The sequence below is a fragment of the Mustela lutreola genome, chromosome 5, assembly GCF_030435805.1.
Source record: "Mustela lutreola isolate mMusLut2 chromosome 5, mMusLut2.pri, whole genome shotgun sequence".
Classification (NCBI taxonomy): Eukaryota; Metazoa; Chordata; class Mammalia; order Carnivora; family Mustelidae; genus Mustela; species Mustela lutreola.
In genome coordinates, this window is record NC_081294.1 from 85,606,997 (window position 1) to 85,632,068 (window position 25,072).

Here is a 25,072-nt window from a genome sequence, read left to right on the forward strand (position 1 = left end):
TAGATAATTAGAGCAGAGTTCTATACATTTTATATTTCAGTAAGTTATACTGAAGAACCTACAAGTTAACAAAAGCCAATTTCAAGAACTGTCAAATCCCATCAAGCCAGCATGACCACGATCAGAGAAATGTTCTCAAAGCCAAGCAAGTTCAGAGTTTCACTAAGACTTCATCTTCAGAGTATTCACTGTACACTATGCCACAAAACTGTAAATTCCAAACCTACGTTAATAGTTTTAAACAGTTCTGATTCAGTCACAGGGAGATTTCATTAGTTGAAAACAAAACGGTTTCAATTTTTTATTCCGAATACATAAGGAGGTATTTTATTCAGTATAGAACCAGTCAAGGAATAACCTCTGACTTCAACAAACAGGGATTAAAACACATAAAATAAGAGCTCTAGGGCAGGGGGGGTGCCTGGGTGGCTCAGTGGCTCAGTGCCTTAGGCTCAGGTCATGACCCCAGGGTCCTGGGATCGAGCCCCGAATCTGGGCTCTCTGCTCAGCAGGGAGCCTGCTTCCTCCTCCTCCTCTCTCTCTCTCTCTCTCTGCTTGCCTCTCTGCCTACTTGTGATCTCTGCCTGTCAAATAAATAAATAAAACCTTTAAAAAAGAGAGAGAGAGCTCTGGGGCACCTGGGTGGCTCAGTCATTAAGCATCTGCCTTCAGCTCAGGTCATTAGCCCAGGGTTCTAGGATCCAAGCCCCGGAGTCGGAGTCAGGCTCTCTGCTCAGCGGGGAGCCTGCTTCCCTTCCTCTCTTTCTGCCTGCCTCTCTGCCTGCTTGTGATCTCTGTCTGTCAAATAAATAAATAAAATCTTAAAAAAAAAAAAAAAGTTGGTGGGAGAACTCTATTTGACCTCTTTACTCACTGTAGGTGATCAAACAATCATGGTAGAATGGACTTTTACCAACTATTAAAACAGAATAAGACACCAAAATACAAATTCAGGTTATTTTCATATTCCATACACATCTCTTTATTGGGATCTCTAGGAGATATAGCTCTTTATTATGTCTTAAACTCACAAATGAACAAATAATTTTATGAGTAATTGAATAAAAATCCCCAAAGTAGGGGTGCCTGGCTGGCTCAGTCAGTGGAGCATGTGACTTGATCTAGGGCTTAAAATCCTTAAAAAATAGTAATAATAAAAATAGGGACGCCTGAGTGGCTCAGTTGGTTGGACGACTGCCTTTGGCTCAGGTCATGATCCCGGAGTCCCGGGATGGAGTCCCGCATCGGGCTCCCAGCTCCACAGGGAGTCTGCTTCTCTCTCTGCTCTTCTCCTCACTCATGCTCTCTCTCATTGTCTGTCTCTCAAATAAATAAATAAAATCTTTAAAAAAAATAATAAAATAAAATACAATTCCAGAAGTAGCCAAAATGCAGACTGTTTTCATCACAGTAACCTCACTGAAGTGTTTACGATTTTGGCCCCGGCCTCGGAACGTCACCCCGTTCTTAGATGTAGATAGACAGGTAAACAATTTGAGCTAGCTTTCCATTCAAAGCTTAAGGCAGTCTCTCCAGAAAGAATATTTACAGAGATAAAATATATTCAGAAAGACAGCTATGTGACTAACGCAGACATGGCCTATTACACTGAGCAAGTAGGCAAGTCTGACAATGTAACTTACTATGGAGAGCATTCTTTTCCAAATGGCAGATTTAAGATTTTTGTTTTCTTTTGTTAGCCAGGACAGCCCTTTCTCCTGGGAGAGCTGCTTAGCCTGCACCCTAATATCATAGCCTTCGCGAGTGTTTACAGCCATCCACTCCCCACAGGGCCCATGAGTTCCCACTCAACCCATCATTCTTCCATCTCTGTTTTCCAACATCTACATAAATATTCAGCCTTATAAACTGCAAAGACAGCCAAATCTAACCCTTATCAGTCATCAGACGCAAGCAACTCACATAAAGTGTTTAATTTTTTAAATGGCATTTTGGAGCTCATGGGGATGTTAAATCACAACCTCCTAAAATTCTCACTGCTCTTCCCAGCCCTCTGATTTTCTTTCTTCCTCCCAACTCACCAGAGTTAAAACGCACAGAAGAGTTATCCCTTTAGCTATTCTTTTAGTTTAAAAGATCTACTTTGCATTCATTCTTGAATGATGGTTTTCCTTAATACAGAATTGTAGGATAAATTTTTTTCTCGTCACTTTTTTGACTTCTACATTTGCTATTAAAATAGAATCTAGTTGTCTGCCATTCCTTTCTAGGTTACCTGTCCTTTTTTGTACTTACCCTCCCCTCCACCATCAAGGTCAATATTCTCGTCTCAATGATCATGTATCCAGTAGGAATGTCTTTTTATTTATCAATTTAGTATTCATTGGCTTCCCATTTATATACTTCGCCACTTTTGAACAGGTTTCAGCCATCATAACTTTGTTTTTTTGTTTTGTTTATAAATTTGTTCTGTATCTTCCATCCTTTCTTTTTCTGAGATTGCTTCAACACGTTTGACATTTTCATCCTATCCTCTCCTATCTCTTAACCATTTTTTTTGTACTTTCAATCTTTGCCTATCTTCCATTTCAGCTCTCACTTTTGCTGTGTCTAAAGTACTTTATCAGTCTACTTTTTAATTTAAATATGTATGTATCATTTATTAAAGATCTCTTTGGTCCTTTTTTCAAACTATGGTCAATTTTGATCCTGTTTATCCTTCATCATATTCTCAGTCTCTGATTTATTTCTACACAGTAGATATACTGATTTTATATTCTATATGGTAATTCTACTATCTGCAACCTTTGAGAGCTTATGTAGTTTGTTGTATCTCCTGACTCTCACTTAGGGGAACTTGTTTCTATGTATGTTCCTTCACAGGACAATATGAACTCATGTTCTTGATACTCCATCTGTGGGGGCCTTGGTTTAAAAAGAGTTTGTCCAGCAAAGGGGCGCCTGGGTGGCTCAGTGGGTTGGGCCTCTGCCTTCGGCTCAGGTCATAGTCTCAAGGTTCTGGGATCGGGCCCCACATCGGGCTCTCTGCTCAGCAGGGAGCCTGCTTCCTCCTCTCTCTCTGCCTGCCTCTCTACCTACTTGTGATCTCAGTCTGCCAAATAAATAAATAAAATCTTTAAAAAATAAATAAATAAACAAAAAGAGGTCTTCCAGCAAAGATGTGTGTTCTCTCCTGCTGGGTTCAGTAGCAATCCATTAAAAAAAAAATTTTTTTTTAAAGCCCCACATATATAGTATGTATTCTGGCACCAGAACAATGTTGACTATGGTCCTGTAGTTAAGAACTCTTTCTGACAGCAGTCTCCTCCCCCGCCAGGAAGATGTGCCCTTTGGGAGTCCTTAAATTATCCTTGGGTCTCCCCTCTGTCTACCCTGCACTAGCCTCATGTTCAGAGTCCCATCAAAACTGAGGTTCTAGGCTACCAAGAATCGGCACATACCTTCAGGTACACATCAGATCAACAGCATTAACGAATTCCAACATCATGAAAATTCCTTTACTCTCTCATCAGCTTGGCTATTTATTTACAAAGATTTATTTATATGTGTTTATATATATTTAAATGTGTTTATATATATAATACCAACATGTGCATACGTGTGTGTGTAATGTATTACCTAGCACATGCAACTCTATCAGTGTTTCTAATCCTCCATATTGCCAGAAATAGAGGCAGTCTTTTTTTTTTTTTTTAAGATTTTATTTATTTATTTGACACACAGAGAAAGATCACAAGTAGGCAGAGAGGCAGGCAGAGAGAGAGGAGGAAGCAGGCTCCTTGCTGAACAGAGCCTGACGAGGGACTCCATCCCAGGACCCTAAGATCATGACCAGAGCTGAAGGCAGAGGCTTTAACCCACTGAGCCACCCAAGCACCCTGAGGCAGTCTTTTTTAAAACAAGAATTTGGACAAGGCGTACCTGGGTGGCTCAGTAGATTAAGGATCTGCCTTCAGTTCAGGTCATGATCCTGAGGTCCTGGGATTGAGCCCCACGTGGGGGCTCCCTGCTCAGTGGGGGCCTGCGTCTCCCTCTGCCCGTCCCCCTGCTCATGTTTGCAGTCTCTTTCTCTCAAAATCTTAAAAAAAAAAAAATTAGGACTAATAAAATGTTATCTCAAATCAAATGCTTTACTAGGAGACATAGTCTGGCAAAAAAATAGTTTGTTTTCATTTTAAAGTGGTCAGTGTTCACAATGTTTCTAATTCTTACTTTCCCACCAGTTCACTGGGTATGGCAAAGTTGACTCTGGGGCAATTCAGAACTTCCTTCCTTTCCTTAAAGATCATCCTGAAACCGATTCCTAAATTATTTTAAGGCAGAAAAGCTGTCATAAGACAACGGTTCTAAGCTACAGAGCCCCTTTTATGCACAGGTATCTAATCCCCAGTACTTCCACTCTTCCCAGAAATCCCCATGGTGGGGGCTGTTGATCCTATTTTAGACAGAGACCCTGACCCTCCCACAGGTTCACTCACTGGCTTCCAAGTCCCATCGCTTTGAGGATCAAATCCAAGTCCTCCCAGCTTTTTCCCAGAGGGCCAGGATCCCCCACTCAGGTGCAGGGCCGGGAGACCCAGCAGCAGAACGCCGGCATCTCCCAGCAAGGAGCCACCGTGAGAAAGAACAGGAGGCACGATTCACACACGGCACCGTGTGTGAAGTCAGTACACGAAGAACTTAGATCATCTGTGAAAAGGCAAATGTCAATATGCAGATAAGCATTTTAAGAGAATATTCATTTCTCCTTTGTACACTCTAAAGGCCAAAACAAAAGGAAGTAAAACTGCAACATGAAGCCTTTTCTCCAAATGTTATTTCCTGATTAGAAAGTTTACACAACAGCAAATTAACCTGAAGGACAGGGTAAATAAAACTCCCTTCTGTGGTAACCTTTAAACATAGAATGACCCTATGAGAAAGTTATAACAAATGTCCCCAACAAATGCACAAAGGAATAATTTCCCAAGTATTTGTCCCACTTTGTTTCAAAAGGATTTTTACAACCAATAGCTGTGCAAAATGCTCAGGCAATGAGCTGTCAGGCTATTATCTTTAAAAATTTCACATCTAATATACCAGGGAAGTCAAGCAAGTAGTGAATGGGGAAAATGGGTAGTTCCACAACGCACTGATAGGAGTGCATACTCTTCAAAGGAGATCTGACAGTATCTATCTATATATAAACCCACAGTATTTTCTGACCCAGTAGTTCCACTTGAAGACATCTATCCTAGAGAAACACACACAAGCACAAAGATGTTTGAAGTAACACAGCCAGCAACTTGAAGATGATGGTTTTCTCACTCTTCTTCTGAATACCGTAAATTAATTAAAATTGATTAAATAACTATGTGAAGTGACAACAAAATCTACAGGAAATATTTTATTTTAAATAAAATAAATATTTTAAAATATGTCACTTATTTAAACCACATAAAAGCATACAACTTCACACTTAGTGTAAAATACACAGAAAGCAACTGATAGGACAAACTGTTAATAGTCACTCTGGGGAAAGGTATCAAATGAGGGTTAAAAAATAATCTTTCAGGGGTGCCTGGGTGGCTCAGTGCATTAAGCCTCTGCCTTTGGCTCAGATCATGATCTCAAGGTCCTGAGATCAAGCCCCGCATCAGTCTCTCTGCTCAGCAGGGAGCCTGCTTCTCCTCTCTCTGCCTGCCTCTCTGCCTATTTGTGATCTGTCAAATAAATGAATAAAAACCTTTTTAAAAAAATCTGTCACATTTTACAGTGATAATATTGCAAACATAACATGTCATTACTGGGATTTTATATATTTTTATATAAATATTTAAAAATATAAAAAATGATAGTCAAATTCTCTGATATGCCTGCTACAAATTTCCTACAAACCCTCTCTCCACTAAACCCACACGCACACATGCACCTGAATTCCTTCCTGAACAACACTTGCGTTCAGAGCTGCCCGGCAGCCAGCCCTCAGGACCCACGTGCAGCTCCCTGCCTACAGATTCATGTCCAGAGCCCCACTGGGTCTCAACCCCGGGAAGCTTGTTCTTACATCTCTCAATGAAACGTTCTGACATTCGTGTATTTTTAAATATCATATGTCGTGTTTCCACAAAAATATATGCACTTAATTTCACACCACTGAAATTCAGCATATTAACTATTGATTATTACAAGTAACAAAGCAGTAAACAAGTGATTTTGACATATGTGTTTGGAGAGGAGAAAGATCAGATTTCTAGAGATGTGTAGATACACAAGAACCACGGGGTATCTTTTCTCCCGAAGAGTACAGAGATAAAGATGAAGATGATAAATGGCAAAAGAATGTAAGATGATCCCAAACAAAATTAAGTAAAATACAACAAAAATAATGTAAATTCATCTTATTTGCTTGAACCAGAGACTGAGAGATTAGTTCACTAGCAACAAAAATCCTGTCATATATTCCTTAAATTATTTTTAGAAAGATTTTACTAGGTTTCCATTTAAAGTTACACTATTTATATGGAGTCGATTAGCTACTTCACGTATAAAAGTGACATGCCTAACTAAAATAAAACAGATCTGAGTATCCTATTTTATTGATTAATATTAATGCGTCAGCATCAAATACCAGTTCACAGCCACTACTGTCAGTGACTTATATACCAAATAATCTAATATCTATAGATACCGTATCATGAAACTTAAAGGAGAGAAATGAGCAAGACCGTGGAAAATGAAAAAAGAGAGGGGTAAAAAGTAGGACATAACTGATATGTGTACAAGGTATTTTAAACTCTTGATTAAATAAACCAGTTGATTAAAAACAAATGATCGCATGTCTTCTGTTTATGGGAGACTCGTTTGAAAAGAAGGAATCTAAAAAGGAGAAGTTGTTGAGAACTCGGAGATAAAGGAAAGTAAAACTGGGTGTGCCTTGAAAATCAGATGACTGGGAATAAACGGTTCTACACTCTGAGCAGGGAAACTGGGTCTCTGACAGTTGAGCGAAGACGGGAAAATGAGAGAGGTTACGGATAGAAGAGTAAAACAGACATAAGTGCACGAAGCAGGAGAAGAGCCGTCACAGGTTTCCTACAGCAGGAGGGAAAAATTGATTCCTTGGTGCAAAAAGACTCCAAATCACCAACGTGGCATTATCAAAGAGTTAAAAAGGAAACAAAGGGCAACTGGCAGGTTACACGAGGGACGGGACGTAACTTTGAGGCGTTCCTATGCCTGTAACTAGTAACTCCTTACCTCCTTCCTCCCCCAACCCCCTTTTAAAACACTGAACAAGGAAAACTACCTTGCCACAAGGCAGAAGAATTTAGAGGCAGTCAGAAGGAAGGCAGACTTCTAAGTTGCCTTCTAAGGTGTTTTTTAAGGGGCAGGAATCTAGCCAGAGGTAAGACTGCCACACCTCTACTTTCAGCCCTCTCCCAAAAAGACAGCATGAAGGCCAAGAAAGCCTGTTAAATCTGGCCAGTACACTCCACTTCCCACCCTGACGCAGACCATGAAATCACCATTAACTCTTCACCACCCAGGTAAGATGACTGTAGAAGATACCAGTACAAGTCTATACAATTAAACTACTATAAAACTTCTGACATGCACTGAGAGTGGCAAGAGAAAATGCAAAAGCCCACGCACATATGAAATTATTAGAGCCCAACAGGAAGCTGACCAGACAGGTCACTCTGGGTTCCTTTCGGATTCGAGCAGATGACATCACCAGAGACAGTGTTACCAGAGGACAAGCTGAGTGCCACGGTACTGCACTTGGACAACCTTTCTACCTAACGGACAAAAGCACTAGAGTGACATTTCCTTTAGTATCTCAAGTCCTTTTGCTTTAAAAGAAATGAAAGCTTAGATCATATAATAATTAGAATCCCATTTTAGTATATTTAGATTTGAATGAAGTGGAGGAAAGCAGACTACTTGTTACAAATATAAAGACAAAATCATGACCACATTACTCTCCCGCTTCACGTCCTTCACTGGTACACTGCTGAGCTTCGAGTAATCAAGCCCCTTCATCAGGCCCACCAGCTAGTCTGGAACCATCATCTGCTACCCAACTACTTACAATTCCCAATACACGTCATGTTTCATGCTGTGTTTTTTCATCACTGCGCCTGAAATGAGCTTCCCAACTTTCCTGGATAATTACAACACAAGAGTCACCGCAGCCACCGTTAACTTCCAGAAACCTTTCTTCAACAACTAGGCTGAAGTGCTCTTCCTTTCTCCAAAAGGAGAGAGATGTACGGCACACATATATCCTTGAACCCACCTTCCACAGTAAATCATCTGCTATCGTCCTTCCTTCTTCCATTCCATCCAAACATGGGCAGGAGTAGGACAAGACTTATAAACAGAAATGTCTGACGTTTGTTTCTTTGTTTTAATTACATACGAAACGTCCATTAGAAAAATTCAGAAGGTATAGCAAATCAAGAGAAAAATTGCTGGTGAACACTCAACTCCCTGAGAGCCCATCTTTTTTTTTTTTTTTTAAGATTTTATTTATTTATTAGACAGACAGAGATTACAAGTAGGCAGAGAGGCAAGGGAAGCAGGCTCCTTGCCGAGCAGACAGCCTGATGTGGGGCTCGATTGCAGGACCCTGAGATCATGACCTGAGTGGAAGGCAGAGGCTTTAACCTACTGAACCACCCAGGCACCCCCGAGATCCCACCTTAACTCATCTTGAATCCTTAACACCCACCACCACTAGATAAACATACAGTAGGTGCTCAATACATTTAAGCTCAAACAGAATCTAATGTCTTAATGACAGTTTTTATGTAGTTATTCTAGAAGATGTAAAATTCTTATACCTTTCATATTTCAATGTCACAAATCACCTCTGCTGCTTCCCCACCCCTTCCCCCACCAAAGCACCAATAATAGAGTATTATGTCAGTGCCTCCACAAGAAGTACACTTCAATCAGTTTGTGCTTCGACAGCTATGTTACCTTTGCATAATAATGTTATCACATAATTATGCTGAACTCAAATAGTCTCTGCCAATAATCATGGCAAGATAAGTTACCTGATTTTAACATCTTACCTCTGATGTGTTTTCCCCTTGCAGTGATTACAAATTCTGACTTTATCATCACAGTTCTGGAGAATTAGGAAGTGCAATCTAACACCCCTGCTCTTTCTGCCCTTCTGTAAGAACCCGTGAGCAGTATCAGTATGTGTCAGCTTAAACCTGCAGTACCTAAGGCCTCTTCACAACACCTTCGGCAAGCATTTCAATAATGTGTATAAAATGTCCAGAAACTTTTTTTACATTGTGATCAAAGGCAGTCAGATTAGTGGAACAAATGTATCTATAAAGTAACAGATATATTGTAAATCAAAAACAAATTAAGTTTTGAAAGCCTTCTCAGGGGCACCTGGCTGGCTCAGCAGGTAGAATGTGTGACTCTTGATCTCGGGGTTATGAGTTTGAGCCCCATAGGGATTACTTAAAAATATAATCTTGGGGCACCTGGGTGGCTCAGTGGGTTAAGCCTCTGCCTTAGGCTCGGGTCGTGATCCCAGGGTCCTGGGATCGAGCCCCACATCGGGCTCTCTGCTCTGCAGGGAGCCTGCTTCCTCCTCTCTCTCTGCCTGCCTCTCTGCCTACTTGTGATCTCTGTCAGATAAATAAAGAAAAAATTTTATATATATATATATATATACATATATATATATATATATACATATATATATATATATATACTTAAAAAAAATGTAAGTGGGCAGAAAACAAAGACAAAATAAAACAAAAACAAGGGATGACAAATAACAAGGTTTTAGGTACTGCCTGAATCCTACTTTCCATTGCCTTGGAAGAGTTTCTTCATTTTTAAGGATTCAATTCTATTCTTCAATAAATCAAAAATACTGAAAACTGTCCATCTTCATAAATTTCCAAACATTACCTCAGAAGCAATACAATGTAGTTGCAGTAGATTACATAAGAAAATATTATGGTTAACAGGATATAAACATAAAAGAAAAAGATTAAACAATCCTATAATCTTGCTCTCAAGTGCATATGTAAACTCATTTATAACATAAATTGGAGAGTTTGTTGAGCAGACCAGAAGTGGGGTCCAAGATTATACCTCTCTACCAAGCTCCCGGGTGATGTCCATCCTGCTGGTCAGAGCAGAGGACCACACTTTGAATGGCAAGGGGAGAGGAATGAGAAGAAAGGTAATTTTGAGCTTGATTAGGAAAACACCTGGGATTAAGTCAAGAGTTTGGTCACTCTGTGGAGACAGTCACCTCAAAAGAATGTTAATGATTTTCCTACTTTCTTATTATAAAGACTACTTAAAATGGGAAAAACACTGAAGAATCACACAAGCCAACAGAATCCATACATCAGGTTTGTTTTACTTTTCACAAATTCAACTCACATCCTACCCCTCAAGAAAAATATTTATTTTCTAATTAAGTAAAAATACTGAATGCATGCTGTTTATATTTATTCTAAATGGAAACTCAGGCTTACACCACTCAAATATATTTCTTTTTAGGATTTTATTTATTTGAGAGAGAGAGAAAGAGAAAAAGCCCAAGTAAGAGAGAGAAGCAGAAGGGAGAGGGAGAAGCAGATTTCCCAATGAACAGGGAGCCCAATGTGGGGCTCAATCCCAGCACCCTGGAATCATGACCTCAGCCAAAGACACACACCCAACCAAGTGAGCCATTTGGGGCTGTCCCTCCATCCATTATATTTTTATCTGGAAAAAGGACTAATGTAACTACATGACTTTTTTTTTCTTTTTTTTTAAGATTTTATTTATTTGACAGAGAGAGACACAGCAAGAGAGGGAACACAAGCAGGTGGAGTGGGAGAGGGAGAAGCAGGCTTCCCGCTGAGCAGGGAGTCTGATGTGGGGCTGGATCCCAGGACCCTGGGATCATGACCTGAGCTGAAGGCAGACACTTAACAACTAAGCCAATCAGGTGCCCCCCCCCCTTTTTTGTCATATTTCAAAGCTGGCACTGGGGAATTCAAGAGTTCTAAAGTGAAGGTACAAAGCATCAATAGAAAGTCAACAGCTGATGATGTGTTCATATGATTTAGAAGCCCATTAATATTTAATGCACAGCACTGCTGTGAAATGGCATGAAATACTGAATATCTAAACTTAAAGGGTGTTATTATGGGGGGGGGGTTGGTTTTAAAATAAATTAGGATATACATGTATTTACCAACAGATAGTGACAGGAAGTCACTGAAAGTAAAGAAAGGATTTTGTCTTTGCAAGTCTATACCTTGACCAAAATAAAGCCACATGTCAAGTCAACTGATTATACATTCAGGAAAGACAATCAGGCACCAAGCCAAATCTCAAGGGAGAAAAAAAACTTTTGCTTTTATTCCACATCAAAACAAAATTATATGGAATGTATAAATGCAACATAGGCTAAATCAAAAGTATGCGTAAGAATGTGTACAGCTATTTAACTAGGTATCATGTGGTGTGACTTCACTTTTATTTCTAAACAAAGAAGTTTCGTCAGCCTTAATTGCCCCAGATTGCCTTAAAAATTAACAAACTGCTGACAAAACCCTGAAGATTATGCTGGTTTTACTGAAGCTAAATCCAGTAAAACACTGCCTGTATACCCTAAGCCTCCAGCCTGCCTGCCTGCCTGTGATCCTACTGCTCCCTGCATCCTGAAACATACCCCGTCCTAATTCTAAACGTTCAGACCTTACTTATCCTCCGAAATGCCCCTCTACTGGAAGCAGTATTATTATCCTCCAATTTCATCATTTCATCTTCACTCCTTCAAGGCACGTATCTATCACACACACCATCTCCAAACACGTCTCAGCCCCTGTGCAGTGAGCCCACGAGAGCAACGTGTGCGCTTGGGGAGGTAACACCCACAGTGACTAGGATTTAACAGCAATAGATGTTAGTTGAATTTAGTAACTTCATGGCGGGGCTGAAGTTGTGATTCTCAGGTCAGCAGCCATAGCACCATCTGTGAATGTTTTAGGAACGAAAATTTTTGGGCTCCCTGGCATGCAGACTCATTGAATCAGAAACTCTAGGGGTGAGGCCCAGCTATCTTGTATTGTAACAAACTCTCCACAGGATTCCAATGTGACTGAAGTGTAAGAAATTTTGGGGCAAACAGAGTCACAGCCAGACTGAAGAAAGAGTCGCAGCTGCAACCAGAAGTGTCACGTGCTAACATTCAGAACAGAGGAGGTGGAAATTGGTGCTGGCCTTCAAGCCAAATTGCTTTTATATACACTAAGAGCTAATGTCCATTCACAGGGTAAAGGATCTTTTAAAATGATCCCCTCTTTCATTCTATGTGTTGCTATCTCCCGGGAGATATAAGAATAAAATGAAGGTTGTCTGCTAGTTTACTGACATATACACACGGGAAGTTTAGATAAGCCTGAATAAATCTTCCTGAATGCATGAAGTGTCCAGTAATGTCTACAATTAGACCACAAAGAAGCAGCCATTCTCTCAAAGTGTAAAGCAGGGTTTGCCAGGTACTTAACACCACAGCTAGTCAGTCTGATTACAATGGGTTTTTACTATTATAGAAGGCACTCCCTCAAAATTCAGCTGTATTTACCTGTACAGGGTTTGCATTAAAAAAAGACAAAAGGAAAATTGTGCCTCACATTTAACCAAACATATCACAATTAAACATCTAAATAATACAAAGCTGCCATAATCCAAAAGAAGTAAATTTATTTTGGATATCTAATTTATATAGCCAAAGACCAATTGCTCAGAATTGATTAGGAATGCTGAGTCTACCCTTAAGCAAATAGAATTTAAATAAAAGCCAGAAAAAAGTGAATTTCTCAGAGAAGACAAGTTTCCATACTGTAGTATCAAAAACAGAGCAGCTGTTAGTGAGCTGTCTTACTCAACTACAGACCCCAACAGTTAAAGCCAGAAATAGGCAAGACTGCTTAACTGATGCTCCAACGAAAATCCATTGTGCTTATTTCTTACCAGACTTTCCAGGCACTGGCAATGACATTTTGCGAAGACCTGAACATCCCAAATGCCAGATGGGAAAAACGCAGATAGCAATGGAGTGCCTACATGACCACATCCCACACGATCCCACACGTCCCCTTCCCGGCCCATGATGGTGCGGTGATTCCCCCCTCCGATGACCATGCCCTCCCTGCCTGTTCTCTTGCAGGCACTCCATCCTGACCTCTCCCTGTAACTCGGACAAGGTGTCTGCCATGCTGATGGAGAGGTCAGTGGGTAAAAGCCTGAGCCTATCACCAAGCTCCTTGTAGGTAGCACCCTAAATTTCTCCCTTTCTCTTTTCCAAACCATCATCTCTTGAGTTGGTGACTACTCTCACCACCAGTTTATTGTAGTTTGTGCCGCAAAAGTGTTGGCAAACCCCGCCAGGAGCTGTGCTTCTGATTTGTCCAGCCCCCTTGGGTTTCCTGGCACAGAGCAACTGGCCCCAGTAGCACCAGGGCTTACCGGCTAGGTTCCTGAGTTGGTGGCAGTGATAGGTCATTTGGGAACACAGCTAGTTGTGCACAATCTTAAATTCACCCTGCCAAACATCCTAACGTTACAGATACCATGTGAGGTCGTGTTCCCATCATCCTGGGGATTTTAAGCACTGGCTCACAAAGTGCGGTCCTGAGATCAAGCACAGAGGTAGCAACATCTGGGAGTGTGTTAGAAATACATATCCTCACCTCCCACCCCACCTGAGGATGAAACGTTGAAATATGTGTTTCCAATGAACCACTAACATTTGAGAGACACTGATCTAAGGAGTCCCTAAAGAGAATCTTTACCTGGGCAGAGTGCTATAGGTCTGAACTGCCTGTGCTCATTAGTAATTTTTTTTCCCCCCACAAATGGAAAGGACTGCCATTCTCATTGGCATAAGCAAGAGCAGATGGATGTCCCAAATTTACAAGTACAGCCCTTTTCGTTTATAGTAAATGCCCAGGTATTAATTTTAAACAATGAATAGGAGCTAATAAGGAATTAATAAGTATGCTACTCTAATCCATTTATGTTCTCACTTCTATATTTAGGACCCAGGGCCACAAATGAAGCCTGGTAAAAGTCCTCTGACATCAGTGATACAAGAGCACCAGAGTGTGCACATATAAAAGAAAGGCAGAGAGAGGAATAGAAGGAAATAAGAAAACGAATATCGAGACCAAAAGCCAAAATTGTAAGAGAGTACTCTCACCCTCAGATGTAACTCTGACTCATTTATAGTCAACAAAAATGACTCATTTCAGGTGCCTATGTTCCTTTCTTTCCAATGTCAAGCATTATAATTTTATAATTAAAATAAACGTACAGGGGACAGGCTGTGGAGATAAATAAATTAGAGGGGGAAATTACACTATGATCCTAATACATTACAGACAATGTCTAGACTGAAATGTTTTTGTATTTTTGGCATCCCAACCTAAAAATTCAAGAGAAAAGCAATAGGAAGGCCTGAATCCAATGAAATTAGCCTTCACAGCAGAACAGCAATGCAAAGCCACAGTTATGAACCAGAGTTATAAAACTTTGGAACTGTGGCAACAACTAACTCATTCTGGAAATACCAATGGAAATCCCATTTTTTTCTTGGAAGATACAAAGTTTTCTTAAAATTTCATTTCTAGATTTGATTTTCCTTCTCACTTCAGAACCCTAAAGCTTATCAACAGATCTCACTGAAAATATGGGAGGCTGAAGAAACTTTTAAAGTGTAATGGGTAAAAAACTATGTATACTTAAGTCAAAAGTACCATATTATATTATAGTATAGTATAGTATAGTATATCTTGGTCAATTTAGATACACTAGCAATACATATATAATAGAACATACATGGACTGGAAAATGTAATCATATTTATGTCATTTAAAATAAATTATATATCACGTTTTGTCCAAATGGCTCATGTAAGAAAGAAAAATCTCTCAATAAGACATACTATTATAAGAAATTTTTGAGCTAAAATGTATGTACCCAAACCAGAGAAATAATATATGTGTGAAGAAACTATTTTCTTTTTTTTTCTTTTCTTTTTTTTTTTTTTTTAAAGATTTTATTTATTTATCAGAGAGAGAGAGGGGGAGAGAGCGAGCACAGGCAGACAGAATGGTAGGCAGAGGCAGAGGGAGAAGCAGGCTCCCTGCCGAGCAAGAAGCCCGATGTGGGACTCGATCCCAGGATGCTGGGATCATGACCTGAGCCGAAGGCAGCTGCTTAACCAACTGAGCCACCCAGGCGTCCCAAGAAACTATTTTCTTAAATAATCAGTTATAATGATATTTTCGGGACATTAGGTAAGCCCTTATCACCCGACTTTCTTAAATACTGTGACAAGAGAAAATGTTAGAGTTTTCCTATTGTGGTGATGCAGGAGATGTTACTGGAGACATAGGCATGGATAGTCCTCTGTATTTCTCTGAGTTTCTCTGAGTCTTCAAACTCTCTACCAAAAGTCACTGCATCTCGTAGTTGTTAAATCTGAGACCTTTCCCTAGGACACTGCAGTGGTATAAGAGCAGAGAATGAGATCTCCACATCTCACACCCTCAGAGCCCAGTGCTGGTGTTGGTAAGTTCATCACTCCTCAAAGCCATTTCTGGACCATTCTTCCCCAGTCCTGTTAAAAAATGCCTTCTTACCTAACCTCAAATCAACAGTACTGCCTTCCACTATTAATTGCCTACTGCATTAGCCATTCCTCCCTCCTTCATTCATTAAGCTTTGCCATCCAACAGCCTCTCTATTCTCTGGCCTTGTTATCAATAAGGAGATTCTCTTCCACCACCATCACTTTTTAAATTTAAGTCCTCGGTGCTAGACTAAGCTCCATGAAGATGAGAACCAGAACTATCTAGCTCATGGCCAGATCTCATGCACACAGCACAGTATATACTCTTGGTTAAATAAAGTGTTTTTTTTTATCTCCACTACATGCAAAAATTGGGGGCTACTAAGGCCGGTATAGCTTATAAGAGAACCAACAAGGACAATGAAGTACCTGTGAATCATGTATAAAGAACAGTCAAAGGGTGTTTTACCCAGAAAAAGTATCTGTTGGTTGATGAGTAATTAAAGTGATAGCTATTTTAGAACATGAGAACAACAATCGTATAGAAAAGTTTATTCCAATAAAAGTTTATTAACAGAAACAGGCTGCTCCAGGGGTTATAGTTTGCTGACCCTCCACGTAGTCCAGCCTTGTATTAAGTTCTGCTCTGTCTCTTAGTATTCTTAGAGTGTATTTTTAAAAAATATACTTAAAAAAAAAAAAAAGTAAGGCTGATAATTCTGAAACTTGAGATGAGGAATTGTGGCTTTTTGGTTTTTTTAAAGATTTTTATTTATTTACTTGAGAAAGAAAGAAATGAAGTGAGGGAGCATGAGCTGGGGGTGGGGGGCAGAGAGAGAGGGAGAAGCTGGCTTCCCACGGAGCAGGGAGCCAATGCGGGGCTCAATCCCAGGACCATGGGATCACAACATGAGCCTAAAGCAGATGCTTAATGGACTGAACCACCCAGGTGCCCCTAGTGGCTTTATCTAATGTTACTGGGCCTTCATTTGCTCATCTATACATTAAAGGAGTTGGACCTTTTGGGTTGCAAACACTGTATTTCATTCATGCCTAATAGCGTGCCACATGTAGAAAGGAGCCTAACAAAGTCATTATAAGAAGGCAACCTGAAGTCCTAAAGCTGTCAATGTATGAAATTTCCTTACCAAAAATATACTCTAAGAATACTAAGAGACAGAGCAGAACTTAATACAAGGCTGGACTACGTGGAGGGTCAGCAAACTATAACCCCTGGAGCAGCCTGTTTCTGTTAATAAACTTTTATTGGAATGTAACCACACCCATCCGTTCAAGGACTGTCTATGGCTGTTTTTTCCTGGTACAACAGTACAGATGTCAAATTAACCAAATGGCCCACAAAACCTAAAATATTTCCTACCTGGTGCCTTAAGAAAAAGTCTGTTGGCCCTGCACTATATGACCTATGAAGTTCATTTTAATTATTCATGAGAGATGGGAAGACTTGCATTAAAAGGCTCTTACACAGAAAGTAGGGGTAAAATGGGGAAAAAAGAAAAAGTAGAGATAACAAGTCAAAATATGAACTCAGTTAACCTCCCAGTGATTATACTAGCGGCTCTCCCTAAGCAAGTAAAGAAACCTTCTTTTCCAGGAATACACAAGATAAAACGAACATTGAAGTTTTAACACGCACCTGCCCTCCTTCACTTTCCGTGCATTTCCTCGACATATGTAGTTTTCAATGTAACCAACACTGCAGTTGATTTTTGACCAATCTAGGTCACAAACATCCAGGAAGTGAGGGCGCAGTCTGCCTATTGAATACTTGGCAATGTCAGTCAGGGACTGACTAGCAGCTGCACCAAATAAAAATGTTCCAATGGCTTTGTAAATAGTGGCTATGTAGTTATTCCTGATAAAGGAATTCGAGTGCAAGAGGTTATAGTAAACAGACAGGACTTCTCCAATAATCATCTGAAAAAGAAACAGAAAAATAGTATGTTAAAACAGCAACTGGGCACTTTAAACAAAATTAAAAAAATAGAAAAAAAATTTTTATATCACAATAAAATATTTTTAAAACACTCCCCTTTTTTTATTTGCAAATGCAGAGTCAGGATATCTAATTCTAAACCATGAAAAAAGGAGTCAGATCTGCTTATAAAACAATGGCCAAAATAATTTCAAATCTACCTGAAACAATAAGACCTTATTTCTTTTCTGGTACTCAAATAAAATGAATTTTAATAAGCAACTATGTATCATGAATGAGAAAAACCATGGTTTGTTCAAATAACACAAATTTTCCTAATTAGAGTATCCCCTGTGTAAGTACTTTTGATCTGGCAGTACTTCTTAACCAAAATTGCTCTGAATCAAAAATATCCATCATATTTTAAGAAGTAAAATAGTTTCAGGGAGTAAACTAACTAATATAAAAGCAGGGATCTAACACTGAAACCAAAGTGTATAGAGGACAGAGATCAGCAGACAGAGCCTCCCAGCCCTGCGTTTCCAGAACCCGAGGCCTGGTTAACAAGACTCAACAGACTTTACAAGACTTAACAAGTCTCATTAACAGACCAAACACACATTTGATGCTCTCCTTCTCCACGAAAACATTTCAAGTGACTCTTCCCTCTTTATTTTTCACTGACTTTATTTCTCACTAAAAGTGAAGACAAGGCCTTCCCAGATTCTAGTAGAGTGTGTGTCAGCCAGCATATGCTGCTATAATGAGTTTAAAGGCATGAAAAGCCTTCCCAGTACTTGACAATTCACAGACCTTAAGAAATCCAAAAAATACTGAGGAGAAAATTTGTACAAAATTACACTTGCTGATAAAATAATCCATATTCTAGCTACCTGTGACCAAAATAAATAGTAGAACAAGAAGAATCAGCTTGCTTATTTATGTTGGGGAAGTGAGGAGATAGAACTCACGAAATTTTTCTTAAGTACTAGTTTTGCTACTTCACCTTAAATTTACATGAACAATCGTATAAAACATTCAAACATTTCCATTTAGTGTGGATTAATTATTTTCATGGTGAACCTTATTGTAGGTAAAATAAATGATTGCCTCCTAAAAGAGCTTTTAAGAACCTAACACTAAAGGAGCACTTGGTGGTCTGGGTGGCTCAGTGACCAAGCATCTGTCACGATCCCAGGTCCCGGAATCGAGCCCCACATCAGACTCCCCACTCAGCGAGAAGCCTGCTTCTTCCTCTCCCTCTGCCTGCTGCTCCCACCTTGTGCTCTCTGTCAGACAAAGAAATAAAATCTTTAAAGGAAAAAGAAAAACAAAACCTAACGCCAAAAATTCTTTCTTCATTTAGCTCCATGGCTCTGTAATTAGAATGTTAAAACTCTGACGACTATGAATCCCAGAAAAGCAAGAATCAAGTTTTAGTCATCGAATAAAAACCTAGTACCACCATAGTGGCCTCAACAGAGTAGGTGGTTAGAAATTCTAATTGAGGGGCACCTGGGTGGCTCAGTGGGTTAAAGCCTCTGCCTTTGGCTCAGGTCATGGTCTCAGGGTCCTGGGATCGAGCCCTGCATCGAGCCCCTCAACGGGCTCTCTGTTCGGCAGGGAGCCTGCTTCCCCCTCTCTCTCCGCCTGCCTCTCTGCCTACTTGTGATCTCTGTTGAATAAATAAATAAAATCTCAAAAAAAATTTTTTTAATTGAAAGGGGTGCTTCATGGGTAAAAAGTAAACACCCTTAAACATTAAGCCCCAGAAAAATATATTCCCCCATTGCAGTAACTAATGTGAATGAGTTAATCAGATACTTTCCTGAGAAGAAGTCTCTCAGAAGAGAAAAGCCATGTGCACTTCTAGGGATACCACACTCTGCAACTGCACTTAGGTTCTTCCAACCGGCCCTAGTGACCCATGTATTAAAATATATACTGTCTCTTCTGACTATTAAGGTGTCCCAGCAACTGCCTTTAGAGATGTGCACCAAGAGAGGATTTCTCTCATGTTTCATTATGGAGTTGTTCTTTGATCATTTACAATATATACCAATTACACCAATCAACCACAATTTGAGCAGCTGAAACTCTCACACTTCAGCCGTCAGCTGTTCTTAAGAGTGTAAGCACTCAATTATTTTCCAATTCTTTAGGGCCACCCAAACCCTGGTTCTCAACACTGGGGACAGAAAGTCAGCTCACTAGGACAATTCAGAGCCATGGGCACAGATGACAAACTGATTCACAAAGGTAAGCTGAAACTTAAAATCCTTGATGCTGGGAAAGGGCAGGGGGACTCTAAAGCTGACCAATGCTGGTCAACGTGTATTGTTTTTTATTATGCCCTCCATCCTCACTGATACAGACAAGAGACAAGTTCTAAACCGACTTTCTAAATGTAGGGATGTGTCTGAGCATTTCACTACTCATGACAGCCATATTTTTGTTTCATTTTAACACTTTGTCCTGCCCTTTGAGCCATTTATGCCAATGCTTAGTCTTTGGTGAAGTCTACACTTAAGCTGACTGTGGCCTTATCTTATAGCTGGGATCACTTCTTATGCATTATTTATACTCCAAAGATAGGATAAATTATTAAAGAACTAAAGATAGTGTCTGGGGGATTAAAACAAAATGCTTTTGAAGATCAAAGCTAATAATTACCCAAATATATGTAATTCAAACCATTTAAAACCTAGGCACTACAATATTTTCTCACCATCTCTTTTATAGCTCCATCAACCCAGACGATTTTATACATCTCTATACTGTCCCTGTATTATATGCCTCCCCTTCAGGACCCACCTTCCCAAAAGTGTAGTCTAAAATCACTGGTGTACTTCTACTTCTTCCTAAATATCTTAAACTACTTTCATTCCCTTTATTCTACGGAATCTTTTTCAAAAGTCAAAATGGATTAAACAGGTATTTATCAACTCTCATTTACCTTAACCTCTCATGGTATTTGACATCACTGATTATTTCTCCTTATTGAAATTCTCCCATGGCTTCTGAGAAGCTCTACTAACTCTGGTTCTCCACCAGGCTCCCTCAATCACTGTGGATCATCTGTAAGCCTGGTCAAAGACCTGGTAGGAAGTCTGAATCACAGTCCTCATTTTTTTTTTTTTAAGAACGGATTCACTTTTTAGTTAATAAAATTAAACATTTTTTTTTTTTACATGTCTAACCAAGTGCTCCAATCAGGGGAGTTAATAAACAAAGTGAAAATTTTTTTAAGTTAGTACATAAAACTATCAGCCTGTGCAGTGTTGGCTGATATGGCTGATATAAAAATAGTACTTTCATAGCACCTTTAAAAAGTCTATTCTTTTTTAAGAAACCTACACTTAATTTGTAATTGCTTTATTAAACACAGAGATAACTTTCTCAGAGCTGATGGTGAAATTGTCAAAACTTAGGCATTTATTAAATACAAATAATGAGTTCTTGCTCACTGAGGGTTCTAGTCAGGCCCTGCACTCATGCAGGCCACACCTACACTCCAGGAGCCTGGCCATCAGAGTGCCGTCCTGCTGCAGGCCCCTGGTCTGTACTGGATTTCTGTAGTTTTGCTTGTGCAGCATCCTTTTGACTGAGACACAAAGTCAAACCGAACTAAAAGACAAGTCCATCTGCAGCAGGGTTCGAGTACTCCAAGGGAGCATCTTTTCTGGACCGAGCTACTACAGCTGACCCTTTAACAGCACGTGTTTCAACTGAGTGAGTCCACTTTTATTATACAGTACTGTAAATGTATTCTCTCTTTAGGATTTTACTAACATTTTCATTTCTCTAGCTGACTTTATTGTGTAATACATGTAACATAAAAAAAATATGTGCTAATTGATTCTTTATGTTCTCAGTAAGGCTTCCAGGCAACCAGGCTCTTAGTAGTTAAGTTTTGGGGGAGTCCAAATTTTTAACACCAATTTCTGACTGCATCAGGTATCAGTGTCCCTTAACCCCATCTTGTTTGAGGGGCAACTCTATTCGCAACTAAGTATCCTACTAAAAACTTTAAATTCAGAAACACACATTTTTAAAAAAAGATATTATTTAATAAGGGGGTAGGAGAAGAATAAATGAAACAAGATGGGATTAGGAGGGAGACAAACCATAAGTGACTCTTAATCTCACAAAACAAACTGAGGGTTGCTGGGGGAGGGGAGTTGGGAGAAGGGGGGTGGGTTATGGGGAGGGTATGTGCTATGTTGAGTGCTGTGAAGTGTGTAAACCTGGTGATTCACAGACCTGTACCCCTGGGGATAAAAATATATTATATGTTTATAAAAAATAAAAACTAAAAACTAAAAAATTTTTTAAAAATTTTTAAAAAAGATTGTATTTATTTAGAAACACATATTTTTTAAAAAATCTACTCTTACTGCCTTCCTAAAGGAACACTGATAGGCTTGGCTTTCGTTCTTTCCATAGTAAAAATTCAGTGTAAAGATCTGTCTAGATTAAAGGGATCTGCTGATTTCTTAAAACTTCACCATACTAAAGGAGGGTCAACCAATATCCCCATGTAATTACTCTCATGTCATTCCCACACCTAAGACATGCCGGGTTCCACAATGCCCGGCTCCATGGCAGGCAGCGAGGGTACTAAGAAGAATGAAGCAACATCTCTGCCTTCCAGGAGCTCACAGTCCCACAAAACAAATATGTTTATGAGACAGGTTTTCTTTTATTAATTACATACCACAAATAATGAGTTGATTCATTCTCAATGCTAATAAGGAGCTGTGATAATTCTTGAATAAAACACTGAATTTCTAAATTAAGACTTTTTTTTTCAATAAACACCAAAACAGACAAGGCATACATGTTATCTCATTGACCTATCTCCTGGTTGGGCCGTAGTTTCTACTTTAAATCAACATAAATCTTCTTTTTAAAGTTATCAGTCATGGAGCATAAAGTTATTTAATCTAAGTCATAGACTCTCTCAATTGAGAAATTATTAAATAATCTAGTGCAATCCCTTGATGTCATCTTCTTAGCACAATCTCTAAGCATTCCCACCTGAAATCCTAAAAGCAATAGTTACTCTTAGGTTTCAGTACCAGTAAAAAATTTCTTGCATTCACTGCTGATTATAGATAGAACTCTGGCTTTTCTGGCATTATATAAAAATTCTTTAACAGGGGTTAGAATGAAGTCTTGACATTAGTTATTCTTCTCTTTTAGAACTCTGTAACTAGAAAGTAGGTACATGCATACAGATTCCACAAATTATAAAGCAATAACCTAGGTATAAAGAGTGCTAAAAAACATACTGCTATAACATGTATCTATTGCATGATTACTATAACAGCAGCAAATTAGAGCTTTAAAAATCACAGTGAACTGGAAAAGATTAGCATAAAAGCTATACACATTCAGTAAGGTTCTTTTAATTATATACTGTTATTCCTTTGGTTCCACTTAAAATAGCTGGGATCATCTTGATCAAATAACACCTTCAATTAAATGTTAAAAAAATACATTGTTTTGGACATTTATGCACTCAATCATTAACAGATTAACACAAAATTAAGCCAACTGCCCAAAAGTGATAAACTTGGAAAAGTGGATTTGACTTACAACAATAATACTGAATGGAATGATTATTCCACCTAATAACGCATAAGGTATGGTGTCTTCTTTGTAAGGGTACTTGATGGACTCATCATTACAGAATATTCCTCGTTGGAAGGGGGTATGCCTTGAAGTAAGAATTGCAAAAGGCAATCCAGCTAGCAAAAGGAATAAATGAAAATATCATTAAAATGGAAATATGAAAATTAATGAATGGCAATAATTAACCCAGAGACTGTTTAAAAATGCATTTGCCATGAAAATAAATAAGAGCACACATAAAAAGGAAATGCAGCAATGCATGCAACACAAGTTAGAAAGATTACAGATTAAATTATAAAGGTAAGAAGAGGACCAATGCTTAACCAATCTAACCAAGAGTATCTTCTTCCCTTTGTTTCTGCCCAAACACGCAGATTGCAGAGAAGACCAAAAAAAAATCCCTTCTCATACTCTTGTTTGCCGCTCATAGGGTTTTCAACACTATTCCCAAACCAATTTGTCATGCACTCTGCTTCCGAAAGGAAAACAGCTTTTTGACATTACCCATTTCGTCTCTACATTACTATCACATTTGGACAGGACATGGTCATGGCTAAGCTATCAGAGAATCTAAATAATGTGTTGTCCACTTGCTTCTATACCATCTATATCAAGTTTCAAGCTGCTGTGAAAAGGATCTGAACTTAAACCAAGTTTAAGGAAAATGGACAATGAAATCAAGCACAAAAAGACAGTTCTTTCTGTTTTCATCCATGTTTTCCCTCAAGATTATGTCTCACACTCACCTCCTAAACGGTCTCTTCCCTAAAAGTCAGCTTTAAGAATTCAGGTCTCCTTAACTTCTCTGAGCAGATACACTGATTAATATGCAGCATACCAACTAGGAATGCTCTGTAAGAGAGTTATAGATTAGCAGAAACCTTCAATATGAGGTCTGTGGCAAGACTTCCCCAGGTATGGAAGATATTCTCTCTCAGAGACCCATTCTCCCAGTAGTAATGCCATAACCACCAAGCTAACATGCTCATTGTATGCCTGAGTGTTCTGTCTATGAAGTACCAAGTCTTGATGACCGTTTACAGGTCTCGTTAACTCCCCTGAAACTCTGCCTGTCATTACTACAAATATCAAGTATGTTCTTCCTGCAAGAGCTAAAGAAGCACATTCCTAGGTCTTTTATTTATCTCCCTGTCTTTCATCTATGCCCTAAATACATAAACCAAAGTTTTTATCGTTGTGTTAAAAATCATCTGTCAAGAGCGGCAACCCATTAGAAGTCTTTAAGATGTTCACACGGTTCCAAAGCCATACTTCTTCTAGTAAAAGCTACCATTACAAATAAATAAATAAATACATACATAAAATAAATTAGAATCAACTTTGCTAACTGACCCTTATACTACCTCTCATATCTGATTTCGAACTATCCTCTGATTCACTAAACTATCTGCATTCAGAGGAATAGGGCAAAATGCCCAAGCCTTTAATACAAGACCACAGCTCCAGCACAAACCTTTTGCACACAGCAGCACACACTGTGGAGGTTAGTAAGCAGATCTGTGATCAGTTGCTGCCTGCCCTATACAGTAACTAAACGTTCACACTTCAACCAATAGCAAATTTATTTTGTATTCACAAAGAACCACCATTTCTACGGTTCAATTCTACTTGCAAGAACTCTATACATAATAATGGAACATTTCAATCTCTACATGGCATATTTCTGAATTGGCTGAATTTTTCTTTTCTTTTCTTTTTTTTAAGATTTTATTTATTTATTTATTTATTTTTTGACAGAGAGAGACACAGTGGGAGAGGGAACACAAGCAGGGTGGGTAGGAGAGGGAGAAGCAGGCTTCCTGCTGAGCAGGGAGGCCTGATGTGGCCCCATCCCAGGACCTGGGCTCATGACCTGAGCCGAAGACAGCTGCTTAAGGACTGAGCCACCCAGGCGCCCC

General features: G+C 39.2%; 1 protein-coding gene across 2 annotated transcripts in view; it reads right to left on the reverse strand.

Annotated features, from left to right (window-relative positions):
• PLPP1 (phospholipid phosphatase 1) overlaps window positions 1-25,072 on the reverse strand; it is a 94,226-nt gene that overhangs the window by 12,081 nt on the left and 57,073 nt on the right. The window contains exons 2-3 of one of the 2 annotated variants that reach the window (XM_059175001.1): window positions 23,118-23,269; window positions 17,238-17,518 (exon numbers count right to left, since the gene is read on the reverse strand). In XM_059175001.1, the coding sequence (XP_059030984.1) occupies window positions 17,238-17,518; window positions 23,118-23,269 (433 nt within the window). The remainder of the gene's footprint in view (window positions 1-17,237; window positions 17,519-23,117; window positions 23,270-25,072) is intronic. The other variant, XM_059175000.1, reaches the window with a different exon arrangement.